We start from the raw sequence: 19,554 nt of genomic DNA on the forward strand, positions 1-19,554 counted from the left end.
ATCAATAGTGTTTATGGATATGCTTTGATATGAAATGAGAATTCCTAATGGTTCACAAAAAATATAAAAATTTTAAAGAAAATCAATAACACAGTGGATATAACATTACTTAATGGCAAACAATCACAAATCTGAATAACTTCATTATCAACAAACTTTTTCTTTAATTCCTGAGATATAACCTCTTAGTTTTGTGAAAAGTAATTGGGGCCTGGCTAAACAAAGGCATAATGTTTTCCATCCTATCTGCCTCCAAAAATAATAATATGCCATCTCCAGCTTTATGAACATAACATCTTCCACAGATTCATCACTAGTTGCCCATAAACAACAAAGACAACGTAGTTATGAGTATTTGGAAGTGATAACCTGGAGAGCTGTAACCACAACAACAGAGATAAGAAAATTTTCTTTAGGTTAAATAATGATCTATACAAATCATTACACTGATATATTAGTAAACCCAGGTGAACACACCACCACTGCTTTCTCAGCTATTCCAAATATACTTTTGACATACTGCTCATTTAAATAACTGACAGCATTACCTTACCCTACAAAATGAAAAATGCATAATATATATAGAAATGTAATTTGTTTGACACAGAATTACACAATTAGTGAAAAGCCTCAATTTAACCAGGACCTACCTCTTGTAAGGTGAAGGGTCATTTTAGTCTCCATAAGTAACTAGTTCTTTGGTATCATCCTTCCTCATTTGAGGACTTTAATTTGATTAAAGTACTTTCATGTTTGTTCTATTAAAGATATGATTCAATTCTTGGCAACTACTTCTGCCAGTGATGAATTAATTTTGAAGCTTTCATTCTTGAGCAGCTACCCAAAATTCCACTGATTCAATAAAGAAAAAGTTGGTAATTTGAATAATGTTAATAAGTGTACCAAGCTGCAGTTCTATGTAACCTATCTTAAGTCTACAATGCATTTTACTTTTTTTTTTCTATCCTTCATACTCCCACATGCTCTGATCATCCTAAAACTGATCAATCGATTCCTGTAAAGTTCAACAACCAGTTCACCTAACTTGAAATACTATTCAACAAAGGAGGTAACCTTAACACCCATTCCTCCAAATTCTGTGGCTAAAAGTAAAGTTGCTTGTATGGTCCTTTTTTTCTCCAGTGATATTCTTGGACATAATTACAGAACAATAAGCACAAATTACTCTTTTTATTTATTTTTTTTTTTTTTGTAGTTACCAGTTAACTATGGTTATTTCCTGTAGAGTCCAAGGCTGATTAGTCACACCTCCAGCTATCTTAATATTGCTTAATAAAAAGATTTAAATGTCATAGAGAAAAATTCTGATACATTTTATTCCTCAATACACCTATATACTGTCTAGTACAAAGATACAGATCTCTCACATTGTTTTACTTTTAATTCAGTCTTAAGGGAGGTATTTGCAAAAACCCCGTATATGGCAAGAATAAAATTTTAAGTTTCTTGAAATAAAAAAATATTTCAAAACTTCTCAAATGTATCTAGTGAGATCTGGCTAGTGTTATTGCAGTACAGTACACTTAAGAACACATTTCCTCCACCAGTTTTTGAAGCTCAAATTACTTAACTTGAAATCCCAATAATTATATTCAAACCAAATGGTTATTACCTTAGCTAACTTAGCCACTGCTGACACTAATATAACAATCAAATAAATTTCATGACACTGGTCATCAAGGGCACACTACTGTATGAATCTGAAGTGGCAGAAGTGCTTACAACATATTTTGCTAATTTAGAATTCATTAATGCAAAACTTTCTGGAACCGAGAATGATTTCTCCAATCTCATTTCCAATTTGAATTAAAAATTTACTTACTTTCATCGCTGAAGATGACCCTCATTACTTACGCCTAAAATAAGGCTACTATCCCCATCAGAATTTGTATGTTCCTCCAATTTAATATTTATAAGGGCAAAAAATGAGGGAGAAATCACAACTCTTGCAATCTTGAATGAAGCATACATAATTAATAAACCATACTGTATGTCTCCCTGCACCTATAAATCACCCCCATTCAATTTTCATTGAAGAAATTTACTGAAAACTACTTCCGCCAAACATTTTTTGGGCTAACAGCAATCTGAATTAAGCAGCTGAGGGGAGATAACCTGGGTAAAATCAAATATCAGTACCATGCTGAATTAGTGCTGCAATCATATCCCTACCTCCCCCCCCCAAAAAAAATTTTTTTTCACCTTACAGGGTTGGAAAAAAAAAACAAGTTCTCCCTAATCTTCTGTTTGAATTCATAACAGATCACTTATAGCCTTTCTTCTGGATTTCTGGGCCTTTCAAGTTTTCTCTAGTTTATCTTCAAATAATAACTTTGAAATTCCATTATCTCCAGTAAAAATTTCCTGACAAGAGGTTGCATTTGAAGTACAGGTTTACAGTACATAATCTAAAAGTATAAAAAGCCAAATAACTCATTCAGCTCAAGAAATGAATCTTGCCTCACTGGAGAATACAGTATATTGACCTATATTTTATAACTGCAGTGAGATCTTTAATATACAACAATGTGGAAACTCTAATCAGTACCTTACTATTGTACCACAAAAACTACACGGTAACATGCACCCATTTCACTTTGATTACTCTATGTCCAATGGAGACTTCTATCACTCTTTGGAGAGAGAGAAAAAAAAAAGATGTGGGAACTACAGTTCTTACAATCAAGGTAAAGGAAATAAAATGGTTCAAATTTTCATCAAGTTAAGATTTCTGAATTATTCCTCTTATTAACATTTGAAAATCACCTCACAAAGGTAAATAGTTTCTTTAAATTACCTAGTAATCAACATTTTCCATCCCCTAAACTTACTATTAACACCATAATGTCTACATTTTTTCTTTTATTGTCAAGGCTATCAATATGATGTCACTTTCCTGAGGTGCTACTAGTTCAATGTTACAAGTCAGTTGTAGAATACCTTCCCATGTCAAGACAAATGCATTTTCAATTTCTTTTCTATTTGTCTGAAAAAGACTACAGTCCCTGCATGGGTACGAACTGCTATAGAGCACTGAAAATGGTAAATGGAAAACTTTCATGCATCAAATAATAACAAGAGATCTACAAGAAAAAATATTGTCCTATTAATGTTTTCCTTTCCCCTTTCCAAAGGTGCATTACCCCAACCTGCAAAATGCTGATGATAGGTGCAACTATTTGTCAGCATGTGCGTGTGAACATTCCACAGTGAACTATCAAAATACAATGGGCAACCTCATACAAGATGTGGAAAGGACAACACACTAAATTACTTGAGAAGGCCTACAAAAAATGGAAATTCCCAGCATTGCCTATATCCTGCACTGCATAAATAGCTAAAATTTCACCAACTTAATCCCCTCAATTACCATCTTGAATGTTAACAGACTTTCTTCTCAGATAACTGCTGCCAATCACAACCCTATTTGAACTATTTGCAGCTCGCAGTCTCTCAAATCATATTAAGATATGCAAGATAAAGGTAATGACTGGGTTTCTACACGCTCTTAAGCAATCAGCTGCCAATGCATAAATGCAAGCTACTGAAGCACAAGAAATAATGACAAGACTGACCATCAAAAGCAAAAAGAAAATCACTTTCACATAAATGATGAGCAAATGCTGCTGTGACCTGAAAATTGAAATGCATCAATGCTAACAAAGTCACTATATACATAAAAAATCTATACCGATACATCTATACTGTACAATACAGGCCAGCAATAGAGTATCAAATGCTATTATAAGAGATCTTTGTGCTCTTATGGGTAAATATAAAATTGTCAATGAAAAAAACACGATTATACTTGTAATAACAAATTACCTAATGATGTCTAATCCCTTTTACAAATTATTAAATCCCTCAACACCAAAGGACATTACATACCTTCTTTACTGATAACAAAAGTTTCCTAAAAATTCAACAAAACGATAACTAAAGCTAATCCACACTGTCCAATCATAAAACCATCACTAAAGTATTAGACTTTTAGAGTCAAAACACTTTTGAAGTATATCACAACAACATGACTAAAAGAGATAAGCCAGTCTGACAAAAACCTGAAGGGGAAAAATAATATAAAGCTTAGTTTTATGATAAAGAAAATTATCATTTGTTAACTTCAAGGCACAACAGGAGGAAGAAGTGATTGTGAGAGGCCTTTTGCTTAATCCCAGATATTGGTAACCCCATCCTTAATGACAAGTACCTGCCAATCACCTGTTCTGTCATACATTTAAGTTTCCCAATACCTTAACACTGAGAATCTCGTAACTACAATTCAAGTTAAATGCACTACCAAATAAAAAAAGCTTTTGAAAATATAATCTCCAAACATAAATACATGGCTGTTACTTCTAAAAGATGGAACTCTCTTCACCAGCATCATCAGTCACTCCAAATTAATACCATAATAAACGTATGCACAAGAAAATTGTGGCCAAGGATTGTTATTCATAAAGAAATTGCATTTTTTTTACAATTCATCAGCGTGCACAAAGCAGTAGAGGTCGCAGAACCAATTCTAGCCGTTCTTGATACTTTTTTTCAGTGACGGATTCAGCTAGAAAATTCTACCTAAAATAATATTCCACAAACTAGTCTAGGTATACATCGTCAATCTTGGGGCAAATTTGATCTCGTATTCTGTCCCATAAAATCATTAAAAAACCAGGATATCATAAATTCCATTTCTTTTGTCTGCATAACAAAACCCAAAACACAACACCCACATACTTTTAAATTCAAGTAACCAATAAACAGTCGGAAGACAGTTTGTGGTTTCAATATGTTTGATAAATTTATAACTAAATATTCAACAAAACAAATTTACAGGTTCCAACTATTAATTTATAACAATGACAGTGCCTGAAATCAAAATAATTAATAATTTGAATGAAACATTTTAAATACTACAGCATCCGATTAACAAATTAACTCCTCTAACCAAATGTCCCTTGTACAAGTCTTTATAAAAAAAACATGTAATAGAAACAAGACTAAGAAACAAGACTAAGCTTTCTACATGAACATGACTAGAGAATATCTATAATAAGTAGTATAAGACCATGAGACTTAGGGACTTGAAGTCTTACAACTTGACACCCTGAAAACTTCCAAGCTACTAAGTAAGACTTAAAAGGATAATGTAAGGCACAATAAAGCAGCTTACATCATTGTTACACAATCGATTTAGTCTTTATGTTAATTGCCTACCAGATATTGATTATGTCACATAAACTTGCTTTAATGCAACAGAAATGAATAAGGAGTAACTTACGAATCCTGAAGAAAAAGTACAGTAGTACATATAAATAACCTATTTCAACAAGACAAACAGAAAACTTTAAACACTTGAACAGCATTCTCCACATCAGCTTCTTGCCAGGTTGACTGAAAATTTACATCCACACAGTCCAGAACAAAGAAATTTGTTCTGCATCCCTTACAACTGTAACCACTTAGTGCCTGGTCTAGTACATACATTCAAAGTATACACCACTTCTTGAACTTAGTGACATAAAAACCAACATAAAGAGTAGAGCTTTAGCTCACAAAAATTAAAATTCAATAAAATAAGAAAATCACACTGCACCCTCCTTAAATAAATAGAATATTTGATAGATACAACTCCTTTTTATGCATTTGATTTGTTCATATCTACATAACAGACATATGTTTCATCTTGTTAATTTTTCTGTATGGTTCTCAGCTGGAACTAACTACTACACTCATTCTCAGGATTGCACATCAACTTTCAGCATCAAGTCAGGTGCTTCAAGCAAAGTGTCACAAGTATGGAAAACTTGCTAACATCACAGAAAGTACTATATATATACAACACCACACACCATGACTTCTTTCCATGATCTCCAATTACAGAAAATTAAGTCTTTGGCAATATATATCAGAAATTGAAATCACACTTCAAATGAGGTAAGCTACCCACCTTGTATTTTATTCTTGTAGCTACATAGTAATTCTGTAAAAAAAAATTTTTTTGCTTTTCAATAAATGGTACTTTACTAGGTTTTCTGAGCAAGTGACACTCTTCTTTCTGTTAACTAAATGGTAGTGTTTAACAGAGTAACTTTCCTGAGCAAAAAAATAACTGTCTTCACCATAAAAGGGTATATAATTCAAATGTACAATTGTACTACAGGCACAGTATTATTTTCAGCCAATATTCGGAAAACTAATATAGTTACTGTTCAGCCAATATCTGGAAAACTAACATATTGTTAAGTTACTTGTGTTTCCTTTATTTGAAAAGTCTTTCTAGTTATAAAACTTTCCAGAAAAGCACAACATAAAGGAAAAACTGTATACATGAAAAAAATATAATATCAGCAGACTAGATGTGGTTAGAAGTACAATATTCCAAAGAAATTATAAACATACCTCTAAAGGTTTCTAGTATTCAAATCTCATCCATTTTTCCTGCCTCCACTCCAAAACATTTATATAGTTTGATCATGACCAATAATATACTGATTCTACTTCTTACACCAATCAAATGTTTGAGCTTTACCATAATATTGCAGACTTTTTATATCTCAAATGAGTTTATGTTCATGACGACAATAAATTCCATTACTTTAGCAATCAACTCTTGTCTTAAAATATTTTTCAAGAATACAGCCAAAATAAAAATTGAATGGTTAGTCTTCTGACAAACCTTACTGTCTGTCTATTGCCAAGAGACTATGCTTGCAATGTACACCCAAGCAATAATAAATAAAAAAAATCTTAAAACAGTAGTTTGAACACTAAATAAGAAACTAACTCTCGCCTCATGCTCCAACTCTCACTTTTCACTTATGAACAAATTCTTTACATAAGCCCTATGGAAGTCTAGAAATGTGACTCAGTGGCCTCGTCAAACTGCTTTTATAATAATAATAATAACCCATGAGAAACTAAAAATTCAGAAACTTGAATAAAAATTGCAAATTTACAAAACTACACTCATTTTCATTAATTCAACAAATCATATAAAATACAGGCAGTCCCCAGTTATCGGTGGGCTCAGTTATTGGTGATCCAAGTTTACGGGGCTTGTCTGGAGACGAAAATCGCCGATTTCCGCTTATTGGTGCCGATAATTGGGTACTGGCGCCAATACATACTAAACAGAGGTGCCAATAACCAAAAATTGGCGCTTTTCAGACCCGAAGATCGCTGATTTTCGTTTATCAGCAATTTTCGGTTATCGTCACACTGTCAGAATGGAACCCCCATCGATAACTGGGACTGCCTGTAGTTTTGAAAATACCATTACTAGCTCCTACAACCCAAATACTTTGCCCTATCAAAAAACCACACAGACCAGCACAGCCTTCCCTTAAGCAGAAATACAAATCCACTCTTTAGACTGTTTTTGGACCTTTCATTTTCAGATAATTTTCAAAACGAAAAATATCCCCACCCAATTTCTTTCTCAGATTCACTGAATGCTTGTTTCAAACCTTATGACCAAGAGAAAGACTTTTCAATCTTGGTTTTCATCCTGTAATTTTCACCCCAACAACCATGGCACACTGAAGACTCGGGCAGCAACTTGTCTATTTTGAAATACAACGGATAATGAAGCTCTAACAGCAATTTTAGAATAAAAAGTCAAAGATGTTTGTAAATGAAGCTATTTGTTAAAGTTTACACATGTATAAAATGAAATCATATTAACATTATACCCCTAAAGGTACTACAAATATTGAAAAAATTGCTTGTCTGATATATATTTCAACAAAAGAATTTGATATGTAAAACTGGAGATTTACTGTACAAAGACCAATGTTTATTACCTAACAATAATACTGGCAAAATTTTGAGATAATACCATAGAGAAGACTTACGCATTATTATCACAGTGAAAAAAATTTTGCAATTGACTCTTAAAAGCTTTGACTTTTAATATTTTTCCATATCCAAGACCTAAAATTATAACTATGTAACTATTTGGTTGCTCTGTCTGCCCTTGAGTTCACCTACATAAGGATACCCACGCATAACCATACTTGAACTGTAACTTTCTCAACAATGGGCAAATTCACAATGAAATTACTGAAAAAAAAATAAATTTACATGAGATAATTCCAGTACTGTAAATTTCACTCCATGTGAATCCTACCAAGAAATAAAATCACCAGAATACTTTGAAATTTTTGATAAAATACACGATAGAATACATAATTTCAACAACAAAAGCAAAGGTTTCATCCACAAAAATATCGACTCCTACTTTGTTTTTCAATCAGTGCCAATTATTAGTAACACCATTCATTAGTTAAACTATACCACCAAACTTCAAAAATATCCTTTCACAAGACTCGCCATATCAATGATGAAATTTTCCCAGATCAACAATAGGTACCAAAGTCTCAATAAATGAGAATTAAGCAAACACTCAGTAAATTGCTATCTTTAAAACATTTCTTATGTAAAGAAGTTTTGTTAGTTATCCAAGAATCCTTGAGGTACCCATCGGTTATAAAATTCCACTACATGGATGTGTGTGAAACAGAAAGTAAAAAGTTATCACAATCTTAAATGCCAAAGTCTTGTAAAACATTACATGGCTATTATATATATATATATACTGTATAAAGTGTTATGAACACTACTAGTACCTTAAAATTAACACCTCGTCATCAAGTTTATGGGACTATGGGTGGCAACTCTTCTGACCATGAATATTGGACACTACATGAAAGTATACAGCATTCACCAACCTATCTTAACTCCAATCATCAAACATTTCTCTAGTGAACCATCACTATGAAAACCATCAAACAGTTGATAGAGAAACTTTTAAACAAGACTATACGATAAGGAAAACACAAGAGTCCCATATCTATTGTTCTACACTGTTCACTTCAATGCACATTTGAAAAACCCAAGTCCAATTTTATTTTGTGCTGATCAAAAATGCAAAAACCACCAGCTCTTTTGTCATGTAACATGAGTAGAAATCACTGTTACAGACAAAAATAGTCAGTTGCACACTCCTTACATAGATTACAGTATAAAATGGTGAAAAACACTACATAAGAAATGCTCATCTTCTCTGAGGGAGCTGATTCTAGCTACGCTTAATGGTGGTTTCACTATACATAACATCCCACCCGAGACAAACTTACTCATGTATCATTTCAGCTGGTAAAGTATGATGAAAGAGCTCTCCAAGGTACCCTCTCACCAACTGGACCTACTAGAGACTTTAGCCAAATCTGTGCATCAACATACTGTTAAATGGCAACGATGCAATAGTTAGGTAGAAGCAAAATCTTTGGATAAAACTAAATTCACTAAATTTGAATATGAAAAAAATCTGAAAGGCTGTTTCAATACTGACTTCAAAATAAAAATTTCAGCTATGTCACCTTAACAAAAGTAGCGGTCTATAAAATGGTTCTCTATAAATCTCAAAACTATTAATAAGTTTGTCATTCCACCTACAAATATCAATCCCTTATTAAAAAAAACTTTCAAAACATCCATGACAAACACTTAGTATCACAAGTAAAAATAGCTCCCCAAAATAACAACAGCTGCCTATCTTTTCTCTTGAATCCTCAACTGTCAACAGCAGTGATATTATCTTCTGTAATAATACACTGGACAACATAGTTGGGTACTATATTGCACTCACATACATGAAGTCGGTCACCTAAAAGTTTGCCACTGTAGTACCAACGCTGGCGCCAGCCATTCAAGTCTTCTTGGATCTGGAAGAGAAATATCCAGATAAGAGAAATAAAACGGTGTAGAGTTATGTATCAATAACAAGACTTCCAGCAATAATAATGGCAATGACAACCTCCTACTGAGGATTCTGGGAGACCTGGATGAAAAACGGTGTTTTAGCATTCTAGAACACAACGCTTCTTGAACTCTATACCACATGTAAAGAGTTAAATAATAAAGACCTCCAGCAAACAACCAAAACAAAAGTTACTGTACAACTGAAAACCAATACCATACCTATGCAGCTCATTTTTAGCCCTTGCCTCTCCAATACGACATTCAAAGAAAAAAATCAAGACAACCTTTTAAACCACTGAGAGAACTTATAAATTTTACCAGGTAGGTATCTTGTAGGGGACTCCTGACTACTGTGTGCATCACACAGTGTATTGTGGGCAGTACTGAAAGGTGATACACAATGTTCTGTCTTAATTCTAATATGATTATGTTATTCTGGCTTAGTTTGTTGCTTTGTCTACTTGTTAACAGGACTCCAAAAATTTAGTAATGGATTTTACCCAAATTTACTAGAGATGGCCCCGTGAGTAACAGCAAGATATTGGGACTAACTGGAAAGCAAAGCCAAGGAAAAGGTTCGTAGTCTCCAAACATTCACTTTCCATCTGCTATCTTCCAAAATTTGAATCAGTCTTCTTGTTAAACAATTTAATCAAATTGATAAGCAAGCAGATAACCATTTAACACTTTAACAATCAGTCAAGAGATGAGATTTACTTCTGTAATGCTTGTTTAATTGGTTATGTCATGTCATTACTCTACTACCTTAACTCATTTTTTGCATCTGTAATAAAATATATAATACTGTACACTAAGAATCATTAACACATTCATTCTTGTCTCTAACAACTGCACTGTAAAGCTTGGAAATAAAAAATCTCTTCCCATAATAATGAAACAAAATTTCTTAATAAAGACAAATAGAAGGGAGTTTACATTAACGCTGGTAATACTGGCAACCAACCTTCATGTACAGTATTCATTATATGAATGATAAAATGGAAAGTATAATTAAACAAAAGCTTCAGAATAAAAGAGACACTAATACTTAAAGCCATCAAGCTCCCGGACCACATGAGCGCACATGGACAGTGTATGCCAACCACATTAATATATAAAAAAGGTCCTATAAAACCCGTTTGTAAATTAGTTCAACAAGACAGTCATTTCTAGACTCACACTGATTCCCTGTACTTTTAAATTAACAGTTATGCCAGTGTATAAGGTGACCTTTTAACCTTAAAAAATCTCCCCAAAATTGGGGGTCATCTTGTACGCCGAGTATAAAAGGCAAACCCTAAATCCTGCTGAGATTTTTAATGATAGGCTATCCTCTGAAGTGTCGATAGTCATGCCAATAGTTAACTGCCGTCACAACTATTGACACTGTAAACAAAACTCCTGTAATAATGGTAAGAACAGTAGGTAATTCAAGTGAATCACTAGCAACACAACTATCAATACTGTAAACAAGACAACTGTAATTACAACAATTACTGTAGATGTTATGAAGATGTTATGAAGAGCAAGCTCTCACTCTGTTACTAGCTTTATCCAGGGTACCATTATTCAAATATAGTTATCACAAGACCTCATAATGGCCACACCAACTATCGGTAAAAATAAAAGGAGGAAGTATGAAGCTTCATTCATGTTGAAAACTTTGCAAAGAAACATAAAAACTGCGCTGCAGTAACCCAATATTGTGTAACAGAAAAGATGACCCGAGACTGGAGATGAAGAGAAGACGAATTACACAGCATGCCAAGGACTAAATGTACACTAAGAACAGGGATTGCACATTGGCTGATACTTGAAAAAGACGTAGCAGACATGGTGCGTGAACATTGGCAAAATGGACGTAGGAAGAAGCAGCAGCAGAAATTGACACGCCATCAGATTCAGGATTTGATCCGTACGATGATTACCTTACGCATATATCACAAGATATCATCAACGAACTTATGACATCAGATGATGAACATGATAATGAATTCGAAAGATTTTAATTGTTTAAAAATGTTTTTAAAATTTTTCATCACTACATATAAAATATCCTTTATTTACTGTACCAGTATTTTTTAAAAATGATCTCACCATTGCTTATGCTAACATCAGCTGATAGTCATCTTATACGGTGAACATACCTCTAAACTTACATTTTTACATGAAAATTGGTGGGACATCTTATACTCTAAATCACCTTATTTGCCGGCATATACAATATATAATAAAACTTACAATATACACTAGAGTACTTTCCAATGTATACATCTATAAAACCACCTAATTTAACCCTTAAACGCCTATTGGACGTACCATACGTCGACTAAAATTGTCTGTTGAGTGCAGTGGGACTCGTACCGTCAGTCGACTACAAAAAATTTCAACCTTGGTCAACTTTGACTTCGACGAAATGGTCGAAAATAATTTATAGCTAAAACTCTTACATTCTAGTAATATTCAATCATGTACCTTCATTTTGCAACAAATTGGAAGTCTCTAGCACAATATTTCGATTTATGGTGAATTTTTGAAAAAAAACTTTTTTCTTACCTTGACATGATAACTCAGCGAAAATTTCATAAATTCTTTTCGTCATTTTGTCGTAATTTTTGCACTGTTCTATATTAGCCGTTACATAAAGTTTTATATATGAAAATGTGCGCAATTTCACGTACAATACAGCAAAAATACAACCCATGGTTGTAGCTTTTATCAGTTTGAAATATTTTCATATAAACCACGATAACTGCCAAAATTTCAACCTTAACCAGTCAACTTTGACTGACCCGAAATGGTAAAAAACGCAATTTTAAGCTAAAACTCTTATGATCTAGTAATATTCAATCATTTACCTTCATTTTGCAACCAATTGGAAGTCTCTAGCACAATATTTCGATTTATGGTGAATTTCTGAAAAAACTTTTTCCTTACGTCCGCGCCAGAAATTCTTTTCGTTTTCGTTAATAAAGTAATGTTTACACTGTTTTATATTAGTCGTTACATAAAGTTTTATATATGGAAATGTCAGAATTTCATGTAGAATACAACAGAAAATAACTCATGGTTGTAGCTTTTATCAGTTTTGAAATATTTTCATATAAATCACGATAACTGCCAAAATTTCAAGCTTCGTCAACTTTAACTTTCGACCTCTATGGTAAAAACGCAATTATAAGCTAAAACTCTTACATTCTAGTAATATTCAATCATGTACCTTCATTTTGCAACAAACTGGAAGTCTCTAGCACAATATTTCGATTTATGGTGAATTTCTGAAAAAAAAATTTTTTACCTTCGTCTGCGCTTAACTTCGGCGAACATCTCAGAAATTCTTTCGTCATGTTGTCGTAATGTTTGCATCGTTTACATTAGTCATTACATAAACTTCTATATATGAAAATGTGCGCAATTTTATGTAGAATACAACAGAAAATAGCTCATGGTTGTAGCTTTTATCAGTTTTGAAATATTTTCACATAAATCCACGATAACTGCCAAAATTTCAACCTTCGGTCAACTTTAACTTTCGACGAAATGGTAAAAAAACGCAATTGTATAGCTAAAACTCTTACATTCTAGTAATATTCAATCGTTTAACTTCATTTTGCAATAAATTGGAAGTCTCTAGCACAATATTTCGATTTATGGTGAAATTTTTAAAAAACATTTTCCTTACGTCTCTTGTGGTAACTATTTAACATCTCAGAAATTCTTTCATCTTGTTGTCATAATATTTGCACCGCTTTATATTGTTAGTCGTTACATAAAGTTTTATATATGAAAATGTGTTAATTTCATGTACAATACAACAAAAAATAACTCATGGTTTGTAGCTTTTGGGGTTTTGAAATATTTCCATATAAATCCCACGATAAATAGAAAAATTCTACTTTTAGGTCAACTTTAATCTTTCGACCGAAATGGTGAAAAACTGCAATTGTAAGCTAAAACACTTACAGTCTAGTAATATTCAATCAATTAGCTTCATTTTTCAACAAACAGGAAGTCTCTAGCACAATATTTTGATTTATAGTGAATTTTGAAAAAAAAATTTTTTTACGTCCAGCTACTATTTGTTACTAATTCATGCATCATTTTGTGATATTTTCTCTGTGTTGCTTTGATCGTTTTAAAATTTGTTATATACCAAAATCATCGCAATTTAGTGTACAATACAACTAAAAAAATTAACTCATTAGCTTTAACCGTTTTGCTTGTACGATTTGTATACAATTATATCGAGTTTTTATTTGCTGCTGTCATATATTCCAATATTTATATATGATAATGATATTTTTAATTTCTGATGGTTGCATACTAAACTTCAGGCAATGACAAAAAAATAGAGCAAAAATGAACTCTTAATCTTAAAAACTAAAGCGTGCTGTGATTTTTGAAAAAACTTTTTCCGCATGCGCTAACTCACGAGCATAGCCGGCATTATTGAAGCGTTTTTGTAAATAGGGCTTCGGCGTTAAAGGGTTAAAACCAACCTATATCAACACCAATTGTTAAAACATACATGAAAAACAGTCATTAACCCTTAAACGCTGAGCCTCTATTTACAAAAGTGTCTGTCGTATGCCGGCGGCGTTCGGGAGTTAGCGCCAAAGCGGAAAAAGTTTTTTTTTAAAAATCACAGCACGCTTTAGTTTTTAAGATTAAGATTAAATTTTTTGGCTCATTTTTTTGTCATTGCCTGAAGTTTACTATGCAACCATCAGAAATTAAAAATATCATTATCATATAAATATTGAAATATATGACTGCAAAAAAAATTTCATATATAATTGTATGCAAATCGCTGTGAGCAAAACGGTTAAAGCTAACGTGGTTTTTTTTATTGTACACTAAATTGCGATGATTTTGGTATATAACAAATTGTAAAACGATCAAAGCAACACAGAGAAAATATTATCACGAAATGATGCATGAATTATGCCGAGGGCGTAAAAAAAGTTTTTAAAAATTCACCATAAATCGAAATATTGTGCTAGAGACTTCCCGTGTGTTGCAAAATGAAGGTAATTGATTGAATATTACTAGACTGTAAGTGTTTTAGCTTACAATTGCAGTTTTTGACCACTTCGGTTGAGTTAAAGTTGACTGAAGGTACAATTTTTTCTATTTATCGTGATTTATATGAAAATATTTCAAAACTGATAAAAGCTACAACCATGAGTTATTTTTTGTTGTATTCTACATGAAACTGCGCACATTTTTATATATAAAACTTTATGTAACAACTAATATAAAACGGTGCAAACATTACTTACAAAGTGACGAAAGAATTTCTGAGATGTTCGACTCAATTACCCTCCCGTGAGAAAAAGTTTTTTTTTTTTTAAATTCACCATAAATCGAAATATTGTGCTAGAGACTTCCAATATGTTGTAAAATGAAGGTAAATGATGGATTACTAGAATGTAAGAGTTTTAGCTTACAATTGCATTTTTCGACCATTTTGGTCGAGTTAAAGTTGACCGAAGGTTGAAATTTTGGCACATCGTGATTTATATGAAAATATTTCAAAACTGATAAAAGCTACAACCATGAGTTATTTTCTGTTGTATTCTATATGAAATTGCGCACATTTTCATATATAAAACTTTATGTAACGACTAATACAAAACGGTGCAAACATTACGACCAAGTGATGAAAGAATTTCTGAGATGTTAAGCTGAGTTACTGCGCGCGGGCGTAAGGGAAAAGTTTTTTAAAAATTCACCATAAATCGAAATATTGTGCTAGAGACTTCCAATTTGTTGCAAAATGAAGGTACATGATTGAATATTACTAGAATGTATGAGTTTTAGCTTGCAATTGCGTTTTTCGACCATTTCAGTCGAGTCAAAGTTGACCGAAGGTTGAAATTTTGGCACTTATCGTGATTTACATGAAAATATTTCCAAACTGATAAAAGCTACGACCTTGGGTTGTTTTTTGTTGTATTTTACATGAAATTGCACACATTTTCATATATAAAACTTTATGTAACGGCTAATATAAAACAGTGCAAAAATTATGACAAAATGATGAAAGAATTTCTGAAATTTTCGGCGAGTTACCCAAGATAGACGTGAGGAAAAAGTTTTTTTCAAAAATTCACCATAAATTGATATTGTGCTAGATACTTCCAATTTGTTGCAAATGAAGGTAAATTATTGAATATTATTAGAATGCAGTAGTTTTAGCAGATGATTGCATTTGTTAACCATTTACGTCGAGTCAAAGTTGACCGGGTTGAAATTTTTGTAGTCGACGTGCGTACGCGTCCACTTGTCACCCGACAGACAATTTTAGTCGACTTACGATATGTCCAGTCGGCGTTTAAGGGTTAATAACACTGTACAATAAGTAAAAAATGACTTCCTGAAATATATAAATTTTTGCTGTGTGTATCATCGACTTACATTTCAAATTAACAGTTTTTTCATTACAAACCATTAATCATAAGATGCATTACTCCCAGTCACATCAACCTTTTATCTTTAAAAGAATGTACCCATTCCATCTGGGCAGACACTTCCCAATAATCCATGTTAGAGAGAGTTTGGGCAGACACTTCCCAATAATCCACGTGAGAGAGAGAGAGAGAGAGAGAGAGAGAGAGAGACCATGTATGTGTGAAGGGAACTAATTACCATCTTTCTCCCCTTTAAGAGATTTGAGCAAATACCTTATTTTCACTTGTTTTTACTGGAGAAGGCTTTTCTTCTCACTCCAGGAGTAATTTTCCCATTATCCCTTGTAAATGCATACTCATTTCTGAGTCCAGCCCCATGTCAGCCGGTGAAATTCCATACTAACACGAATTTCTAGGTAAAATATTGCTAGGTATACCAGAGAAAAAAGAGCTTTCAGGAATGCTGGAGTTACTACCCCCAGATCGAGCGTCTTCCATAATGGAGACGAATGGTATAACCAAGGGTGAGTGAAAGGATCACAACCACAGAGCCACACTCGAAAGACATCCCCATGTCAAACCCCGGAAAGAGTAGTGAGCCGTTCCAGCCCCTACGCTCATCCGCCCGCCAGGCCGGCGACTCCAGCGCCATCTACACTGATTCCATTTTCTAGCACGTGAATTTTCGCATCCCAGGATTTTGTGCTTTTGTCTTTGGACGATTTTTGCCTTTTGTCAGCATGTCTTCCAGCAACTTTTCCATCACCAAGTTAAGTACCATCTTATTGTGGGGTTTTTATGATAAGTGTGGCTGGGTCAGTCCGTATTTTCATATTATATGTGATTGTTGTTATGGCCTGACGCCCCTAGCCAACCATGTCGATCATGAGATTCACCCATCCAGCTTGTTCTGTTTGGGCTTTCTCCTTGTCGTTATACTACTTATCATTATCCCCCCTGGGTTTCATCCTGGTGGTGTTTCCTGGGCGGGTTATATCGGTGTTTCTTATAATGTTTTACTGATCTACATGTCGGGTTTCTCTATTAGGGTTCCGTCATTTCCGCTAGGATTCTTCCACCGGGATGTGTTCCATGACAGTTTTAGCTTATTTATCATTTTAGTGTGTCGTGCTGGTACTGTCAGTTTTTTGTTGCCTTGAATTACATGTGGGGGAGCGTCAGCTTAGATTTATTGATTATCCTGTCGCTCCTCTAGGTTAGGCTATGCGCCTTGCACGAGCACAAATATTCCTGGGTTATGTATATTTTGTGATGGTGATTTATCTGGTATTTTGTTGTGTGGGGGCGCTCCTTGCCTGTCCATGTCTAGTTAGGCTCAGGATTTTGCTTCCTTGGCCTCCTGCTCTCCTCGTAGGTTAGGCGTGGGGTGGACCCTCAGGTTGAGGAGTTTCTGTTGCTGTTTCTTCCATGGGCCATTGTTTGGGTGGTAGAGTGAGACCCCATTGTCCTCCCCTTCTCCACGGAGGGGTAGAGTTTCTGTGGGTGTGTCTCCTCTATGCTGTTATGGCATTCTCCCCCTTTTTCTTCGGCCCTGGTTGGTTTTCGGCACAGAAATTTCTCTCCCTGTTATTTCCTCCCCGCCCTTCCCTTGTCCCCCCCGTTAGCTAGGCTATGCCTGAGCACGGGTGCTGACCTAGGCTATGACTAGGTGGGAGTCGGCGATGTTGAGGCCTTGGTCGCTATCCCCTTCTCCTCCTCATTTGGGGTAGGCTTGTCCTACCACGGCTAGTATTAATTTACTTGGCGTGGTGCGTGATTGCAGTCCATGCCCGGGTGAAGGCATCTCCCTTGTCTCCTGTTTTCGCTTGCCCTAGCCTACTCCCCATCCCTGCCCCACCAACCCTTCCCTCCCCCTCCCACCCAGGCCAGCTCTTGCCTATTCTCGTGCAGGTGGCGCTAGCTGGCGTTTTCTCCAGTTGGGGCTTTCCTGGTGGAGGGATTTTGTTGTTTCCCCTCCCAGAGCAAGTCCCGGTGGCGTCAGCTTGTCTTGAATGTTTCAACCTGCTCTCTAAGTTGAGCAGGTTTCGAACATTCTTATTTTCGTTCTTGACCTCTTTCCGTTTGAGTTTGCCTTAGTTGGGTTGATTGGCGCCTACTCCGGCCCTTATTAAAAATGGCCTTGTGATGTTGGTAGCCTCACCCTCCTACTGTTTCTCTAGCGGGAGGTTTGGCTCTCTCGGGGGTGTCTCCGGTCTCCGGAATGTACGTTTCATTGCCTTGTTACCAGTTCCGTTACCATCTCTTGTATTCTATATGCATATCCACTGGCGGAACGAGCTTCTCACTCCGCCATTACACATTATATTATTATTTTATTATTTTGGGGTCCGTGTCCTGTCCTGGGGTTCCGCCGTTTTATTGCCGGCATCCCTTGTGGTAGGGCCCTGTTGACTCAGCTCTCGTTCCGCGGAGTATTCGGTGGTCGGGCAGCTTGCTTACCGCTCTGTTTAATTTATTGTTTGGTGGACCCGTCTCTGACGAGGGTTTTTCTTCCCGCCGGAGTCCTCCGGTAGTAGGTTGAAATACCCGGGCCTACCTACTGTAATATATTATCCCAGGTCCAAATAAACGTTGGGGTATATTTTAAGTGTAGTTTATTCCCAGACAAGGATCCATGGTGATACTAACAATTCAGTTACAGAAACTAGACTCGCTGTTATACAGAAAGCATCAGAAAACGTTAACAGTACAAACCATATATATATATAATAAAACCTTAACAGCAGTTCTCCATAATAACAATAAACAACCATTACCATTGAACGGACATACATACTTATACAACAAACGACTCAAGTATACAACACCTACTTTAGGTTTCTTAGAGTGGTAGGTTCATGTACTTTTTACACTTACAGACTGTGCGTTGTGAGCAGCCAGGGTGCACCGCTACCCTCCATCAACCCTACGGGCATGTGGTGTGCCGGAACCACGCTGGTTGTGCGGTCCGGCTGGACGATCTCATCGTTTGGCACCCTGATGGCTGTGAGGTCTGCTTCGCCTTATGCAGTAGCATCCAGGACGAGTCGGTAAGATATCGCCTCTCGTTCCCCACGTTTCTTCAGTCTAATAAGTACTCATATTGTAATCATTGCTTTTATATTACAGTATGTTAGTCCTGATTGCCTGCTCTCTTTCAGGCGGACGAATCCTCTAAGAAAGAATCTCTTGAATCTCTCCGCGCCTGGGTGGCTGGGTTCGGAAGGAACATACTGTCGGAGAAGCCTTACGTCCTCGATGCAAGCCTGCGAGACCTGCTTTACCCCGGCGCCTGGGTTGCTGCTGCTGTTCCAGCGGAGTTGGCCACCTCCATCATTCAGCAGATCCGGGACGC

General features: G+C 35.2%; 1 protein-coding gene across 4 annotated transcripts in view; it reads right to left on the reverse strand.

Moving 5' to 3' along the window:
• Window positions 1-7,159: 7,159 nt before the first annotated feature.
• Window positions 7,160-19,554, reverse strand: part of LOC136840259 (ubiquitin domain-containing protein 1) — a 142,453-nt gene continuing 130,058 nt past the window's right edge. For 3 of the 4 annotated variants that reach the window (XM_067106892.1, XM_067106890.1, XM_067106889.1), the window contains one exon: window positions 7,160-9,749. In XM_067106892.1, the coding sequence (XP_066962993.1) occupies window positions 9,597-9,749 (153 nt within the window). In that variant the 3' untranslated portion in view covers window positions 7,160-9,596. The remainder of the gene's footprint in view (window positions 9,750-19,554) is intronic. The other variant, XM_067106891.1, reaches the window with a different exon arrangement.

Source organism: Macrobrachium rosenbergii, chromosome 7, assembly GCF_040412425.1.
Source record: "Macrobrachium rosenbergii isolate ZJJX-2024 chromosome 7, ASM4041242v1, whole genome shotgun sequence".
Taxonomy (NCBI): Eukaryota; Metazoa; Arthropoda; class Malacostraca; order Decapoda; family Palaemonidae; genus Macrobrachium; species Macrobrachium rosenbergii.